The 16227-nt window shown below is 36.4% G+C and overlaps 2 protein-coding genes across 2 annotated transcripts in view; both read right to left on the bottom strand.

Annotated features, from left to right (window-relative positions):
- Rint1 (RAD50 interactor 1) overlaps positions 1-11657 on the bottom strand; it is a 29606-nt gene extending 17949 nt beyond the window's left edge. Inside the window, 6 exon segments of the mRNA XM_045740655.2 lie at positions 674-816; positions 1749-1922; positions 4484-4608; positions 5495-5611; positions 8288-9398; positions 11591-11657. Of these exon segments, the coding sequence (XP_045596611.2) occupies positions 674-816; positions 1749-1922; positions 4484-4608; positions 5495-5611; positions 8288-8461 (733 nt within the window). The 5' untranslated portion in view covers positions 8462-9398; positions 11591-11657.
- Positions 8705-15981, bottom strand: LOC123757192 (transmembrane protein 186). The gene is made up of 2 exons (XM_069323948.1): positions 15959-15981; positions 8705-9398 (listed from the first exon to the last, which is right to left on the bottom strand). Exons 1-2 carry the CDS (start codon positions 15979-15981, stop codon positions 8705-8707), a joined length of 717 nt encoding a protein of 238 aa, XP_069180049.1.
- Between the last annotated feature and the right edge of the window lie 246 nt (positions 15982-16227).

Raw genomic sequence — 16227 nt, 5'->3', positions numbered from 1 at the left:
CTTCTTTACACTCCATGAAATTTCCCAGTCATTAGTCGGGCAAAGGCCAAACTGACTTACTGTACTTGGAAGAGGAAGAAAGGGTCCAGAGAGCCACCAAGGACCCACCAGAAAGGTGTTTCACTACACTCAAGCTGGTTAACTGGAAGGGGCTGCTTTGGTGGCTTAGTCGCAATCAATCAACCATGGAGAATAAAACAAAGGGGAAAACTCACCAGCAGTAGATGAAGGCAGAAGACAATATTCCCTGGAGAAGGGGAAATCATAAGTACAAGATTTTAGGAAACTGCAGAAAGGTTATTGGTCCATACATGGCAGCTCCTATTTATTTCTGCAAAAACTCATTCATATACATGTCCAACCTAAGCTTGAAACACTGCAGTGATGCCACGTCCATTAAGTTACCCGGTAATTTGGTCCATTAATCAACAGCCATGTTTCCAACCCAGTATTTACCAAGGTCTTAACTAAATCTAAACTTACCCTGTTGACCAGACCACACACACTAGAAGGTGAAGGGACGACGACGTTTCGGTCCGTCCTGGACCATTTACCCTGATTTATGTACATTGTTTCCATGTTCTATTTTATGTTAATAAATTTAGCACTTCATTAATATCCTAATGAGAGGCTTTTAAAAATGCATTTCAATCATGAAATAAAATTGCCACACCTGGTAGAGAGAGCTGCAGGAAGTACTGGGTGAGGGTACACAAACGCTGGAGAGACTCTTGAGAGGCGGGTGGCTGATGTACACTTTCACTGCTGCTACTGCTAAAGGGCCATTTGATGGCCTTCAATACACCCTCAAATTCACTGCAAAAAATAACATCAGGTCAGAGCACTTCATTACCTTAATGAGCTGACATTTAGGTGTGTGGCTAATGAACATGCTGAACACACAATATTGAAAATGGTTACTAAATAAGGTGCATGGGTAACTTACCACACAGCAGCAATTGAGATCATCTGTAAAATGTGACACACATGTTAGGTAAGAAAATAAATGTAGATTATATTGTTACAGTGTGGCTGACATGGTAAGTCCACCCTCTGGCCACAAATGCACTACTTAATATACTAAGCAATCTTTGCCAACATGCACACAAACTTAGACACTACTATACATATGACTATTGATTATAAATTTGCTGTCCGATTTGGATAGTTAATATATTCATAATATGCACCATGGTGTAGTACTAATTTAACTTAATTCAGTAGTGTCACTCAGCTTTATCCTGCCCCTGTTCTGCCTGGGCCAGCACCTGGTGGCAACCATCTGTACTAACAGGCTCAAACCAGTTTCGAATGAACAAATTGTTTGGATTGAATCGTTTGCCAAGTCATTTGGTAGTTTCAATGTTTCATTTCTTATGAACTTTGCAGTTGTCTGTTAAGCTTTGCTGACTTTCCAGATGTCTTCTTGGTGAGGATGACAACAATAGTGGCCTGTTCCTTGCACTTGTATAAGGAGTAGCCTGATTCTGGCTCTGGTCTTTGGTAAGCCAAACAGGACTCCTACAACTGATGTGACCCAGGAGTGGGGAGCCATCTTAGCAACATAAGCTTCACGAAGCCACCAAAGGGCTCCGCCCAGAAGAATGTTGTTCCACTGAATAACATGAACTCAACACACACATTTCCGAACAATGAGGATTTTGTTTAAGCGAGGTTCGTACTGTGCTAATCTATTTATCTATGAAGTTTTTCAAAAGAATAACAAAAGAAATTGACTACTAAATTACCTGGTGAATCTGTGAGTGCACACTTGATGCCAGTAGAGAAGAGTGTTGGTGATGAAAGATACCAAATTCAAACACTGAGAACCTTGCACTGATTTTGCTGTGTCCAAGAGTTGACTATAGCCCACCAGAGCCTGTCCCTCAGCTCCAATGTGAAGAGCTGCTTCAATCTCTTTGCTGTTGGGATACAAAAACAGTATTGTCTACATCACCACATTTCCTGTCTTCTTCCACCTAAGGCTTCTACCTTAGATGCAACCCCGACAGAAAACCCAGCCGGTAATCTCTACAACATATAACTTAATAGTTGATTCTTGTACACCTTCCCAACATATCTCCTACATGTGCTCTTGCTTTTCCTATAATGTTGCATTACTACCAAGTACTAGCTCACTCTAATTACTTTTGTATATTCCCATTCAATCCTTTAATGTACTGTATATCAACTATTCTGTATATCGTATATCACGTATACTATATTATGTATACTGTATATTATGTATCATGTATACTGTATAACATGTACAGTATACAGTACTGTGCATCATGTATAATGCATAACATATACAGTATACTATATATCATGTATAATATATGGTATATCATGTACAGTATACTGTATATCATGTGCAGTATACAGTATATCATGTATACTGTATATCCAAACTATAATAAAGAATCTAAGCCACATTACCAACCCACATCCGGTATCTCTAACCAAGTATTAGTTACCAGATATATTAGATACCCCCATACCTTCCAATGTACTCTACACTATTATAGTATCTAGCATGTCTTTGTCCCTATTTAATAATACCATAAGCATCTCCTAAATAGTTCATTTAAAAGGCCTGAATTTAGATTTAAGTGTATTATACAGTAAGGTACAGCAATATATACTATTAACACTCAAACATCACCCTAAATTTACTAGCATTTACCTGTAACTTTCTACTACTAGACAATGCTTTTTATAGTACAGTACTCTTATTATTTCTGCTGTCAAAACTGAATAAGCAGCAAAATGCATGTTGAGCAGGATACAAACCTTTACTACACATTCTTTAGCTTGGTCTCTCTGCCCATGGCCCCCTTAACTTAAGTCCGATAACCTTGTTACCATTATAGTTTTATCTGCTAAGTAGCCCCTTATCCTCTCCACTAGTTACCACTGCAGGACTCCCAGGCGTTCCAGCTTCCAAAACAGTCAAGTCTTTTGTATAGGTTCTGCCAAAAGCATTCTTTAACTTGAGGAATATTCCATCAGTTTATTCATCTCTTTCCTGTGAAATTGTAATCATGCTGGAATAAAATTTAGCAGGTTTATACAGAGACTTTCCAGGCCTGAACCCAAACTGTTGATGTGTTAACATTTTATTGCTTTCCAGGTAGTTTTGATTCATGCAAGCCTGATTATCTTAGCCATCATACAGGCCATGGATACTCATCGGTGTTTTATAGGATCTTCTAGAACTCATTTAACAGAGTGACTACATTGGCCATTTTCCAAAGAACTACTAGTTTGTGTACTTTAAGTCAAGCCTGCAGTATAGCCCACCGTGGATAGTAGAGCTCAGCTAAACCCAAGTACCCAAGGTGATATACTTCAAGTCATACTGTTTTGTTTCTGCTCAGGTCAATGAGAAGCATCTCTCTCTACATCCTCCTTGGAAAAGCAAAATGTGTTCTCAAAATTGCAGTTGCTTGTGTTAGTGCCGGTGCCACAACTGCCCGTTCCTTCAGGATCATATTTAAGAACTTTATGTTCATGGCTTCATGCATGTCTTTTTCCATTTCCAATAAGTGTTGTCAACTTTCAAGCTCTGGAGTTCTTCATTAACATGTAATTTGCTTTCTACAAAGTTAAAAGTTAGGGTTGGACTTGCTTTTGTCCATAATCCCTTTTATAAAGTTTTGCTTCCCTGTCCTCCTCATTTTAGGCCTGTTTGAATTGCAGGTAAAATTTGGGAGGTTGGTCATTTCCTATATTTCCTGGCTCGTACTTTTTCCTCTGTAGCTTTCCGGCAGGATACATTAAACCAGTCTTTTTGATAAATGCTCTCTCACTGTTTTGGTATATACTCCAGAGTGTTCTTTGAATATCACAAACATGTTTGCATATATTACATTGACATCAGTTCCCTGAAGCTCATAGTCCCATTCAATATCTCTGAATTATTCCTTTAGTTGTACATGCGCTTCCCTCTTGTAATCCATGTCACTGTCTCTCCTATATTTTCCTGCATTGCAGAGTCAATCATAACAATATACTTTATGTCCTTCAGAAAGAGGTTGTTCTTCCCAAAATTGCTGTAGTCAAAGTATTTCTTCCTTTCTTGTTAATTCTAAATCTAGTATTAACAAAGAGGGGGCTAGGCATTTCCACTAACTCACCATCTATTTAATATGCTGGACAAAAAAAATGCTTCCAGGAATTAATAAAAAAATATAATGCTCCATCTATCTTACATTACCCGCTTCATTATCATCCTCAGCCTTATAATGTTGACTTCCCCATTATCACTTAATAACTAGAGAGATGTTCCCTCCTTTTTTTCCCTCAGGATCTTCAACTGAACTTAAGGGTCCAGGATGGTCCAAATTATTTTCATTTTCACTTTCATGTGTGTTGGGTTATGTTTTCAGCCCCAGTATTGTGACATTCTCTGTGAACAGTAAGTATTTAAAACTAGATAAAACTACTCTCCTCAACTCTCCCCACGGTACACTCCACTCACCTCTGATCATTCACTGTATTTACAAAATCCTGGTATAATTGGACACGTTCTAACTCCCGCACCTGGCGAACTCCTGGTCCTATCTCTTCTAGAAATTTGCCATATTTCTGTGTGTGTGCGACTACCTGCAGATTAATAAAACATTTACAATGTTAACAATGTAACGAATGGCAATAAAATTCATCATAATGCCAAACATCCATTAGAAAACACACAGTACACCACCACAGCCTCCATATGTGGTACCTGCTGTTCCTTTAGCCCATGAACATATGGAAGATGCCTCACTTTTTAGTAACCAGGATTCTAATACTAGTAGTATCAGTGTGCAGTGTGAAAGTGGGAGGAACCTTGCTTTGTCAGCAGCTCGCCCTGCAAAACAATGCCATGTAATGTCACATGGGAAATTGAGGGAAGATTTCCCTCATATTCAGCTGTTTGTACCCTTCCCACTTGTGCATAGTTTGGCTTCAATCTTATTGAAGATTAATCGAGTGGACAATCTTATTGAAAACAAGGGCATAACACCTAATTCACATCATCGTTGTCGAAAGGGCACCACCGTCTCTGAAATTTCTGTATTTCTTGCCCTGTGTATGTAGACAATGGTACAATAAACTATACAACACAACACTACTGTTACCATTTTGCAAAGCGTACACATCATCTTTCAGTAGGCTTCATATTAATACTGAAAGCTCACAATATCATATTTTAATGCATACACAAAATGCTGAATCCAATCTTATACAAGCCCTAAATGAGGAATAGTATAAAAATATATTTATATCACAACTTTGGGTCACACAGTGCAACAGCTGAGCTGCACACTTCGGAATTACCTTTATGGTGGCTTAAGATCTATAATCCTCTAGCCGGGTCTCTAATGAGGCCAAATAAAAGTGTTAAATTTTATAGAGTATCTATTTATTTCTCAAACTCAATATATTCCCAGCCAAAGGAATAGGGAATGAGGAGATGCATGGAGGTTGACAAGAGCAGTAATCCCACCTGATGTTGGAGATCATCACAGGTCATACACAAACTTCGCTCTTTCTTTAGGGCCTCTTCAGCTGCTTTGACTGCCTTTGTAATCTTATCCGGAGCTTCAGTAGTGGCAAAGCGTAACTGGAAATTTAGTATAAAGTAAGAACTTTTCTAGAGAATACAAAATCAATCATTAGAATATACTGTACAATGTATGAAAAGCTTTTCTCTCTTTTCCAATTACTGTAGCATACTCGGCAACTTCGTAAGGCAATGTCCAGTTTTTTATTAGGATCTACTACAAATAAGCCATATTAACTTTTAATACTGGCATGGTGTGCAACTTATTAAACTGTCCGTGTCAGCTCATACTGGTGATAGGGAGACACTGGAGAAAACTCAAAAGCCTTACCAGGTACACTTGTACATACAAACATATATACTGTACACACACATCATAAGTTTTAACGGACAGACAGTATGGTTTTCGAACAGGAAGATCCTGTGTAACAAATCTACTGTGTTAACCCAACCAAAAAGACGTGGTTAACTGTCTATCTGGACCTAAAAAAAGCTTTTGACAGTTCCATACAAGAGGCTGTTCTGGAAACTGAAACATGCTGGAGGGGTGACAGGGAGACTTCTGACATGGATAAAAAAAATTCTAACTGACAGACAGATGAGGGCAGTAATCAGAGACAATGTATCTGACTGATGATTAAAATACTTTTAATACCTTATTAATATCCCCTTTGTTATGTCCATTCATCTACTTGTAAACCTCTTTCATGTCACCCCAAACCCTTCGCCTTTCCAGTGAATGCAATTTAAGCTTTGTTAATCTTTCTTCATATGAAAGATTTCTAATTTGGGGAATTAACTTTGTCATCCTACGCTGGACATGTTCAAGTGAATTTATATCCATTCCATAGTACAGCGACCAAAACTGAACTGCATAATCTAAATGGGGCCTAACCAAAGCAAGATATAGGTGAAGAACAACACCAGGTGTCTTGTTACTAACGTTTAGATTAATAAATCCCAGTGTCCTATTTGCCTTATTATGAACATTCATACATTGATCCTTCGGTTTTAAATTCTTACTAATCATAACTCCCAGATCCCTTTCACAATTTGACTTCGTAATCTCAACACCATCCAGCTCGTATCTTATAACTATCATCATTACCTAGCCTCAAAACTTTACAATTATCAGCATTAAACTGCATCTGCCAATCTTTTGACCATTTCAAAACCTTATTTAGATCAACTTGTAGTGATAGTCTTTTTCTGTGTTAATTTCCCTACAGATTTTTGTATCATCGGCAAATTTGCAAATGTTGCTACTCAAACCTGAATCTAAATAATTTATATACATTATAAACAACAGAGGTCCCAGGACAGAGCCTTGAGGCACTCCACTTACAACATTATCCCACTCTGACTTAACCCTATTTACACTAACTCTGTTTCCTTTGGAATAGCCATGCCCTAATCCAACTTAATATAGCACCCCCAATACCATGAGCCTCTATCTTTTTATTCAGTTTTTCATGTGGCACTGTATCAAAAGTTTTGCTAAAATCAAGGTACACAACATCACAATCCTTACACTATCAAAATACTGGTTCTTGATAAATACTGGTTTGGTAACAGGGTTGTTGATTGTGGAACCAATTACCCCATAACATAATAGAGGAAGGATACCTTTATTGTTTCAAACATAGGTTAGACATATATATATAAATGAAATTGGGTGGATATAAATAGGAGTTGCCTCATATGGGCCAATAGGCCTTCTGCACTTACCTTGATTCTTATGTTCTTATGTAATACCCTTCAAATTGATCTAGATAAAATAAGTGCATGGAGCATCAAGTGGCAAATGGCATTCAATATGAATAAATGCCGTGTTATGGAATGTGGAATCAGAGAAAATAGACCACACACAACTTACAAATTATGTGCAAAGGAATTACAGAACTCTAATAAAGAAAGAGACCTAGGGGTAGTTTTGGATGGTAAGCTGTCGCCAGAGGAACACAAAGAACATTGTGAGAGGAGCATATGTGTTGCTTTCCGACTTCAGACTTACTTTTAATTATATGGATGGTGAAATACTAAAGAAACTATTCATGACTTTTGTGAGACCAAAATTGGAATATGCAGCAATTGCATGCTGCCCAAATCTCAAGAAGCAGGTAAACAGGAAAAGATGCAGTGGCTATGATGAGAGGTTAGAGGTGTTAGATATACAAAAGTTAGAAGATAGAAGAGAGGTGATATGATTATGTATAAAATAGTAACAGGAATCAACAAAATTGACAAATAAGAATTTTTTTTGAACTGCAACTGCAGCTAACAAGAGGATATAGGTTGACTAAGAAAACAAAGCTGCTGAAAAAAAAAACAGTAAGTTCATTTTTGAAAACCGAGTGGAAGACGGGTGGAATAAGTTATGAGAGGTGTCGGAGACCAAACCCAACAGTAGTTTTAAAGCATTATATGAGTGTGCTGGGAAGATAGGACACCACAAGTGTAGTTTTCATCCTGTAACTACACTTGGGTAATTACTCATTGCACCAATCTGTATTTGTTACACACCATATACTCATTACTGCTGACCACACCACACACTAGAAGGTGAAGGGACGACGACGTTTCGGTCCGTCCTGGACCATTCTCAAGTTGATTGTGAGAATGGTCCAGGACGGACTGAAACGTCATCGTCCCTTCATCTTCTAGTGTGTGGTCTGGTCAACATACTTCAGCCACGTTATTATGACTCATCGCCTAATTACTGCTGATGTTACTTACCCTCTTCTCCAGTTCATCCTTCGTCTTGGTCAACTCCTGGACCAGCTCAGAGACTTTCTCTAGGTTCTTGAGGTTGTTGCCGAAGACCGAGTTCAGCTGCTGCACCACGGCATGGTTGATCTCATCTTGGTCCACCAGGGAATCCAAACTTGAATTCAGTTCGAGGGAAACCATTGTGAATCACTTTATCTTAGCATGATTCTAATTAAAGCTTCTTTATACAGTACTGGTAGTTTTCTTTTAACACATACTGTGTACTTGGTTCATCAAGAAAACTTAAGTAACAAATCAGATATGATAATTTTCATACAGATAATTATGGTTATTTTCCCAAATTGTTTACATAACAGCCAAACTGGTTTTTAAATCACCAAACTATTTTCTAAATTGAAGTAATTATGCACTGCCACTTGGATCTCACTTTTCTGAACTATTAAATGTTTTCATCTGTTCCTCTGGATTGAGAAGGCCAAACACATTGCTAAATTTCTCTTCATCAATGATGCCACCAAATCTGAGGCAAAGGAACAGATTGAATTTGGGCTGTGAATATCTTAGCAGTTGGGTATAAATATCAGTAGGATTATCAGAAGTGTCAGTCAGTGGTATAATGTCCTCGGGTGGAATGTACACATCACTACGTCTTCCCCAAAATGTTAGATGCGATACCTTGACTAACCTTCTCTCTCCGTCATAGTAAATATTGCCAACTATCCTACGGAAAATTTCGCCCATAACATACAGCGTGACACATGCAAATGCATTAATGACAGTAGCGGAAATAAAGATCCCTGGCTGCACAACTCCAACATATGCAAGATACCCAGTGCCAGGGACAGCAAGACTAGTAACAGCTGTCTGATATATCTTCAACCGACACAGTGCACGAGCCACTCTGATGTATGGAAATTTATATATAACTTGAAAGTTATTTCCATTTTGAAGAGGGTTACTGGCTGTAGTGGTGCGACTCTCTCTACATTGGAAACGTCTGGGTGCAGCGGAGAGTGAGCGCACAACATTAGTGTTGCAGAGTGAGAGAGCTACTACAGGAATTCGTCTCTGGTAGAATTGCTGACAGAGAGATGTACTGAACATTGCACAAACAAAACTGTGGAAAGGACATAAAAGTTAAAAAGTGATTTACATTAAGCAATACAAATACTCTTAAAATAGGTACATAAATATTTCATAATGTAACAAAAAATTAATTATACAGTATTGTACAATTTTTAATTCAATATAATATAGACCAAAATATAACTAGTGCTTCCAATATCACAGGTGAAGTACAATAAATGCTAATTTATTGAAAAATATGCATTATAGAACTGTTTGGTAGTTTACAAGACAAAATGTTAGTTGACACTGCTTCAGTCATTGCTATGTATCAAAGAAATCCGCAAGTCTAATGTACGACCCGGAATCCTTTTGAGGGTAAAAAAGGTTGAGAAATGTCGGTCTGAAAAGTCATCATCCTGGACCTTTATATAACCACCTGTACACCAGTTGATTGATGGTCGACAGGCAAGATCAAAGAGCTGAACCTCAATCCCTGCAAGCACAACTAGGTGAGTAACTAGGTGCATACCAGGCAGTCTCCTCACCAACCAGAGAGAACAGTCTTCCCAAAACCTACACGGCACGACAGTATTCCAGTGAATACAAGTTACATCGTATTCGAGATGGCTCACCAATGAATTTTAAACCCTACCTAACCTAACATAATCCATCTGAGTAACATAACCTAAGAATATGAATATATATATATTATATATATATTATATATATAATATATATTATATATATAATATATATATATATTATATATTATATATATAATATATATAATATATATATAATATATATATATAATATATATATATATATATATATATATATATATATATATATATATATATATATATATATATATATATATTATATATATATATATATATATATATATATATATATTATATATATATATATATATATATATATATATATATTATATATATATATATATATATATATATATATATATATATTATATATATATATATATATATATATATATATATATATATATATATATATATATATATATTAATATATATATATATATATATATATATATATATATATATATATATATATATATATATATATATATATATATATTATATATATATGTATATATATTATATATATATATATATATATATATATATATATATATATATATATATATTATATATATATATACAGTATATATATATATATATATATATATATATATATATATATTATATATATATACAGTATATATATATATATATATATATATATATATACTAGTATATATATATATATATATATATATATATATATATATATATATATATATATATAAAACATCAAATGAGCTTTATCAAATGATCTTGTGTATATCCTCCTCCCCCCAACCAGAATATAGTCAATTAATACACATTTAAGCAAAGCTCGTTTTCTTGTTGTAAAACAATACACATTGTTGTGTTGAGCTGCTTGTTATACGATTTGGTAGGTTTTTAAATCCGTTGGCGAATTGTCGTTGTTAAATATACAGTTATCTTGAGTTATCTTGAGATGATTTCGGGGCTTTTTAGTGTCGTGTCCCCGCGGCCCGGTCCTCGACCAGGCCTCCACCCCCAGGAAGCAGCCCGTGACAGCTGACTAACACCCAGGTACCTATTTTACTGCTAGGTAACAGGGACAAAGGGTGAAAGAAACTCTGCCCATTGTTTCTCGCCGGCGCCCAGGATCGAACCCGGGGCCACAGGATCACAAGTCCAGCGTGCTGTCCGCTCGGCTGACCAGCTCCCAACAGTAACTTGTAGTCCCCCAGCCATCCAAACAACGCCTAACAAGCGAGTAGGGTCAAAGACCTGATTAAAGTTTGACTTGTCTACATCAGATACTCCTTTAAACAAATGTAACCTAACCCAAAAATGTACTTTCAAGCAGCGTGCACAAAGTGTGCGACTCCATAAGTTTACTTATGGAGTCTCTAACTTTAGAGATTACTTCTCTATCTATTAATCCAACAAACTTTGTAAAATCTCTTTATGTATGTACCTTACCTAAATAAACATTTATTTATTTTATTTTTTTGATTTACTACCGGCACAAGTTTGGGACCAGCCTGGGTCCTTCAACCATTAAAATTAATATAAGCGGCGCTCACCATCCCCACCAACTAACCCAAGGTGATGTTATCGTTTGGGAGTTAAGGGTGACGACGGAACAAGCTGAATTTACCTCCAAAATGAACACGAAACGAGAGAGTGGTTGTTGGGGTGTTGTGGTGGTCAGCTGTTGCTCCTCCAGTCCACACCCAGCCCGCCCCGTTCGTGTATCAAGACGTATTATTCCCATATTCAACCCATTCAGCTTTTCTTTATGTATCTCTTCTTGTAAATAAAGGATCCTATTCTTCCAAAGTTTATTTGCACATTGGATATGTGAATGAATACTTCTGCTTTGTTTTTCTTGGATGGCAATATAAGTCTTAGATGTGGATCCATGATTGATCCGGCTATGCTTTCGTTTTAGTGACGTCACGCAGCTAGCCAGCGCTTACTAAACATATTCTTAAAAACAATAATTTCTCGGTTAATAACACGAGTTTCTCAATGTATTTTATACTGGGGAACATAGGAACATATTCCGGGGAACATAGGATTAAGGACTTGCCCGAAACGCTATGCGTGCTAGTGGTTGTACAAGAATGTAAGAACATAACATAAGAACATAAGAACAAAGGTAACTGCAGAAGGCCTATTGGCCCATACGAGGCAGCTCCTATTCTATAACCACCCAATCCCACTCATATACTTGTCCAACCCGTGCTTGAAACAATCGAGGGACCCCACCTCCACAATGTTACGCGGCAATTGGTTCCACAAATCAACAACCCTGTTACTGAACCAGTATTTACCCAAGTCTTTCCTAAATCTAAACTTATCCAATTTATATCCATTGTTTCGTGTTCTGTCCTGTGTTGATACTTTTAATACCCTATTAATATCCCCCCGGTTATGTCCATTCATCCACTTGTAAACCTCTATCATGTCACCCCTAACTCTTCGCCTTTCCAGTGAATGCAACTTAAGCTTTGTTAATCTTTCTTCATATGAAAGATTTCTAATTTGGGGAATTAACTTAGTCATCCTACGCTGGACACGTTCAAGTGAATTTATATCCATTCTATAATATGGCGACCAAAACTGAACTGCATAATCTAAATGGGGCCTAACTAGAGCAAGATATAGCTTGAGAACCACACCAGGTGTCTTGTTACTAACGCTGCGATTAATAAATCCAAGTGTCCGATTTGCCTTATTACGAACATTTATGCATTGATCCTTTTGTTTTAAATTCTTACTAATCATAACTCCCAGATCCCTTTCGCAATCCGACTTCGCAATCACAACACCATCTAGCTCGTATCTTGTAACTCTATCATCATTACCTAACCTCAGAACTTTACATTTATCAGCATTAAACTGCATCTGCCAATCCTTTGACCATTTCAAAACCCTATCTAGATCAACTTGAAGTGATAGTGAGTCCTCCTCCGAATTAATTTCCCTTCCGATTTTCGTATCATCGGCAAATTTGCAAATGTTGCTACTCAAACCTGAATCTAAATCATTTATATATATTATAAACAACAGAGGTCCCAGGACAGAGCCTTGAGGCACTCCACTTACAACATTTTCCCACTCTGACTTGATTCCATTTATACTAACTCTCTGTTTCCTTTGGTATAGCCATGCCCTAATCCAGCTTAATATAGCACCCCCAATACCATGAGACTCTATTTTTTTAATCAGTCTTTCATGTGGCACTGTATCAAAAGCTTTGCTAAAGTCAAGGTATACAACATCGCAATCCTTACCACTATCAACTGCCTCAACAATGCTAGAATAAAAAGATAACAAATTTGTTAAACATGAACGGCCATTTATAAAACCATGTTGCGACTCAATTATTAATTTATGTTTTTCAAGATGAAGACGAATTTTATTTGCTATTATAGATTCGAGTAACTTTCCCACAATAGACGTTAGGCTAATTGGTCGATAGTTAGACGCAAGTGATCTATCTCCTTTCTTAAAAACTGGTATCACATTAGCAACTTTCCAAAACTCTGGCACTCTGCCTGACTCTATTGATTTATTAAATATGGTTGACAGTGGGTCACAAAGCTCCTCTTTGCATTCTTTAAGCACCCTAGCAAACACTTCATCCGGCCCTGGGGATTTGTTTGGTTTGAGTTTTACTATTTGTTTAAGAACATCCTCCCTGGTAACTGCTAAACTCGTCAACCTGTCCTCGTCCCCACCCACATAGACTTGTTCGGCTGAAGGCATATTGTTAAGTTCCTCTTTAGTAAATACAGATACAAAATATTTATTAAAAATACTACTCATCTCTTCATCACTATCTGTTATTTGACCTGTCTCGGTTTTTAATGGACCTATCCTTTCCCTAGTCTTAGTACGATATAACTGAAAAAACCCTTTAGGATTTGTCTTTGCTTGCCCTGCTATGCGAACTTCATAGTTTCTTTTTGCTTTCCTTATCTCTTTTTTAACATTTCTAACCAGTTGTACGAATTCCTGTTCTAAAGTGACCTCCCCATTTTTAATCCTTTTGTACCAAGCTCTCTTTTTACCTATAAGGTTCTTCAAATTCTTTTTTATCCACTTTGGGTCATTAGTATACGATCTATTCAATTTGTATGGTATACTACGTTCCTGTGCTTTGTTTAGAATATTCTTAAATAAGTTATATATTGAATCCACATCGAAATCCCCATTTAAGTCACCTATCGCTGGGTTCATGTCTCGCTCCAAGACCGGCCCACACCCCATACCCAAGCCTTTCCAATCAATTTGACCCAAAAAATTTCTTAGGCTATTAAAATCAGCTTTTCGAAAATCTGGCACTTTAACAGAATTTTCTCCTACTGGTCTATTCCATTCTATGCTAAATCTGATTTCTTTGTGATCACTGCTCCCTAGCTCACTCCCTATTTCGATGTCATTAATTTGCGTTTCCCTGTTAGTTAACACTAAATCTAAAATATTATTTTCCCGTGTTGGTTCCTTAATGTGTTGCGTAAGAAAGCAATCGTCAATTAATTCTAGAAAATCTTCTGCTTCACTATTCCCTGTTTTGTTCAACCAGTTTATTCCGCTAAAATTAAAGTCACCCATGACATAAATACTGTTAGATCTAGATGCTCTAGATATTTCATCCCATAGATGCTTTGCTTCCATTCTGTCTAAATTTGGTGGCCTATATATTACTCCTATTATAATATTATTAGCTTTTTCGTTTAATTCAATCCAAATAGTTTCTGTGTGTGGCTCTGTTTTGATTCCCTCTTTGAGACTACATTTCAAATTGTCCCTAACATATATGGCTACTCCACCTCCTCGTCTAATATATCTATCTGTGTGAAATAGTTTAAATCCATATATTTGATATTCAGCTAATAGTTCTCTATTTTCTACATTCATCCACGTTTCGGTAAGTGCAATAATATCTATTTTTTCTGTGCAGACAAGAGCATTTAATTCGTTAATTTTATTTCTTGTATATATAAATTGAGAACATATTGTGGCCGTTAATGGGATCGAACCCATATCTCTGGACTACCTACATCAAGTTCTTGTAATGTCTTAAACCATTGTGCAGATAAATTGTCTGTTGTCCTACAATGTGGCTTCTTGAACCTGAAGCTGGTGTCCCTTGCATGGGTTACATTTGACCTTTTAGAGAAATGACCTGGATTAATATTCTCCATCGTGTTCACTGTTGTAAAGAACTCGTTGAGATCAGCCCTGGCATGTCTGTTTTGCAGTGTTGCTAGTCTTGTGGCCCTCAACCGTTCCTGGTGCAAGATTTCTTAGTTCTGGGATGCTTCTTGTCGCTGTATTGAACATTCTCCAAAGCAGACATGTCCTTTTTAACAGCGTTTTCCATACTCTGATTTGATAGTTCAAATTGGGACACACTAGATATTGTGATCACACTAGGGGGACACAAAGGGATGAGCTACCTCATCCCTTTGTGTATTTTACCTCAATAAACTTATTTCAATTTCACTAGATATTTGTACAGCTGAATTAACCACTTTCTTTTCTTTCAGTCAAATGGTCTTTTGACTAATCCTTAGATTTTTTTAACAGCAGCTCCCACTCCCATTCATGCCTGGAGAATTCTAACTCCTAAGTCTTTTTCTTCACCAATCTGCTGCATGTTAGTGTTGTTGATATAATAGTTGTGATGTGCACCGTTCTACTTACAAGATCCTGCATTTATCAGTTGAACGGCATTTACGTCTTCTGATAATTTGTAGTTCATGTCATTTTTTTTGTTTTTGACTCATTTTCGCTTCCTAGTAAAAAAGTAAGTAAAATTTATTTACTAGTAAAACATAAGTTTTACTAGGAAATACTTCCCGGCTTGTCGCCTTTTTTATATTTTTTCGGTTTATCTGAAAAAGTAAATTTTTCTTGTAGCTGAAATTAATGCCCTTTTGAATATCTCAATTTATGTGATTCTTGGTGGAATGATACATTTTCCAAGGGTTGTACTTAGTTAAGAACTTACTTTACTGCCTCTGCCATCATCATGTTATCTCATTTTCCACTCCTTGGTATTTTTTTTTTAAACTTCAATTACCTGAAATTCACATGCTTCCATATCTTGATCTATATGAATTATTAATCAATAATTCAATCATAAGTTTATTTAGAAATGTTCATTTTGTACATTTAAAGTAAATAGTTTACTGTAAATTTTTGTAAACTAACCCAAGTGTCATAATAACCAAAGTTGAACATGATAAAAGAACATGTTATTCCCATCATCTGCCCTCA

This window comes from Procambarus clarkii, chromosome 13 (genome assembly GCF_040958095.1).
Source record: "Procambarus clarkii isolate CNS0578487 chromosome 13, FALCON_Pclarkii_2.0, whole genome shotgun sequence".
In the NCBI taxonomy this organism is placed as follows: Eukaryota; Metazoa; Arthropoda; class Malacostraca; order Decapoda; family Cambaridae; genus Procambarus; species Procambarus clarkii.
This window is presented reverse-complemented; position numbering and strand designations above follow the sequence as displayed.

Bases quoted from the DNA above. Each gene is read 5' to 3' on its own strand.
- LOC123757192 (XM_069323948.1), bottom strand. From the start codon at position 15,981: ATGATGATGGCAGAGGCAGTAAA. The intron at 9,399-15,958 runs GTAAGTTCTTAA...TCCTTTCCACAG, and splicing joins ATGATGGCAGAGGCAGTAAA to TTTTGTTTGTGCAATGTTCA.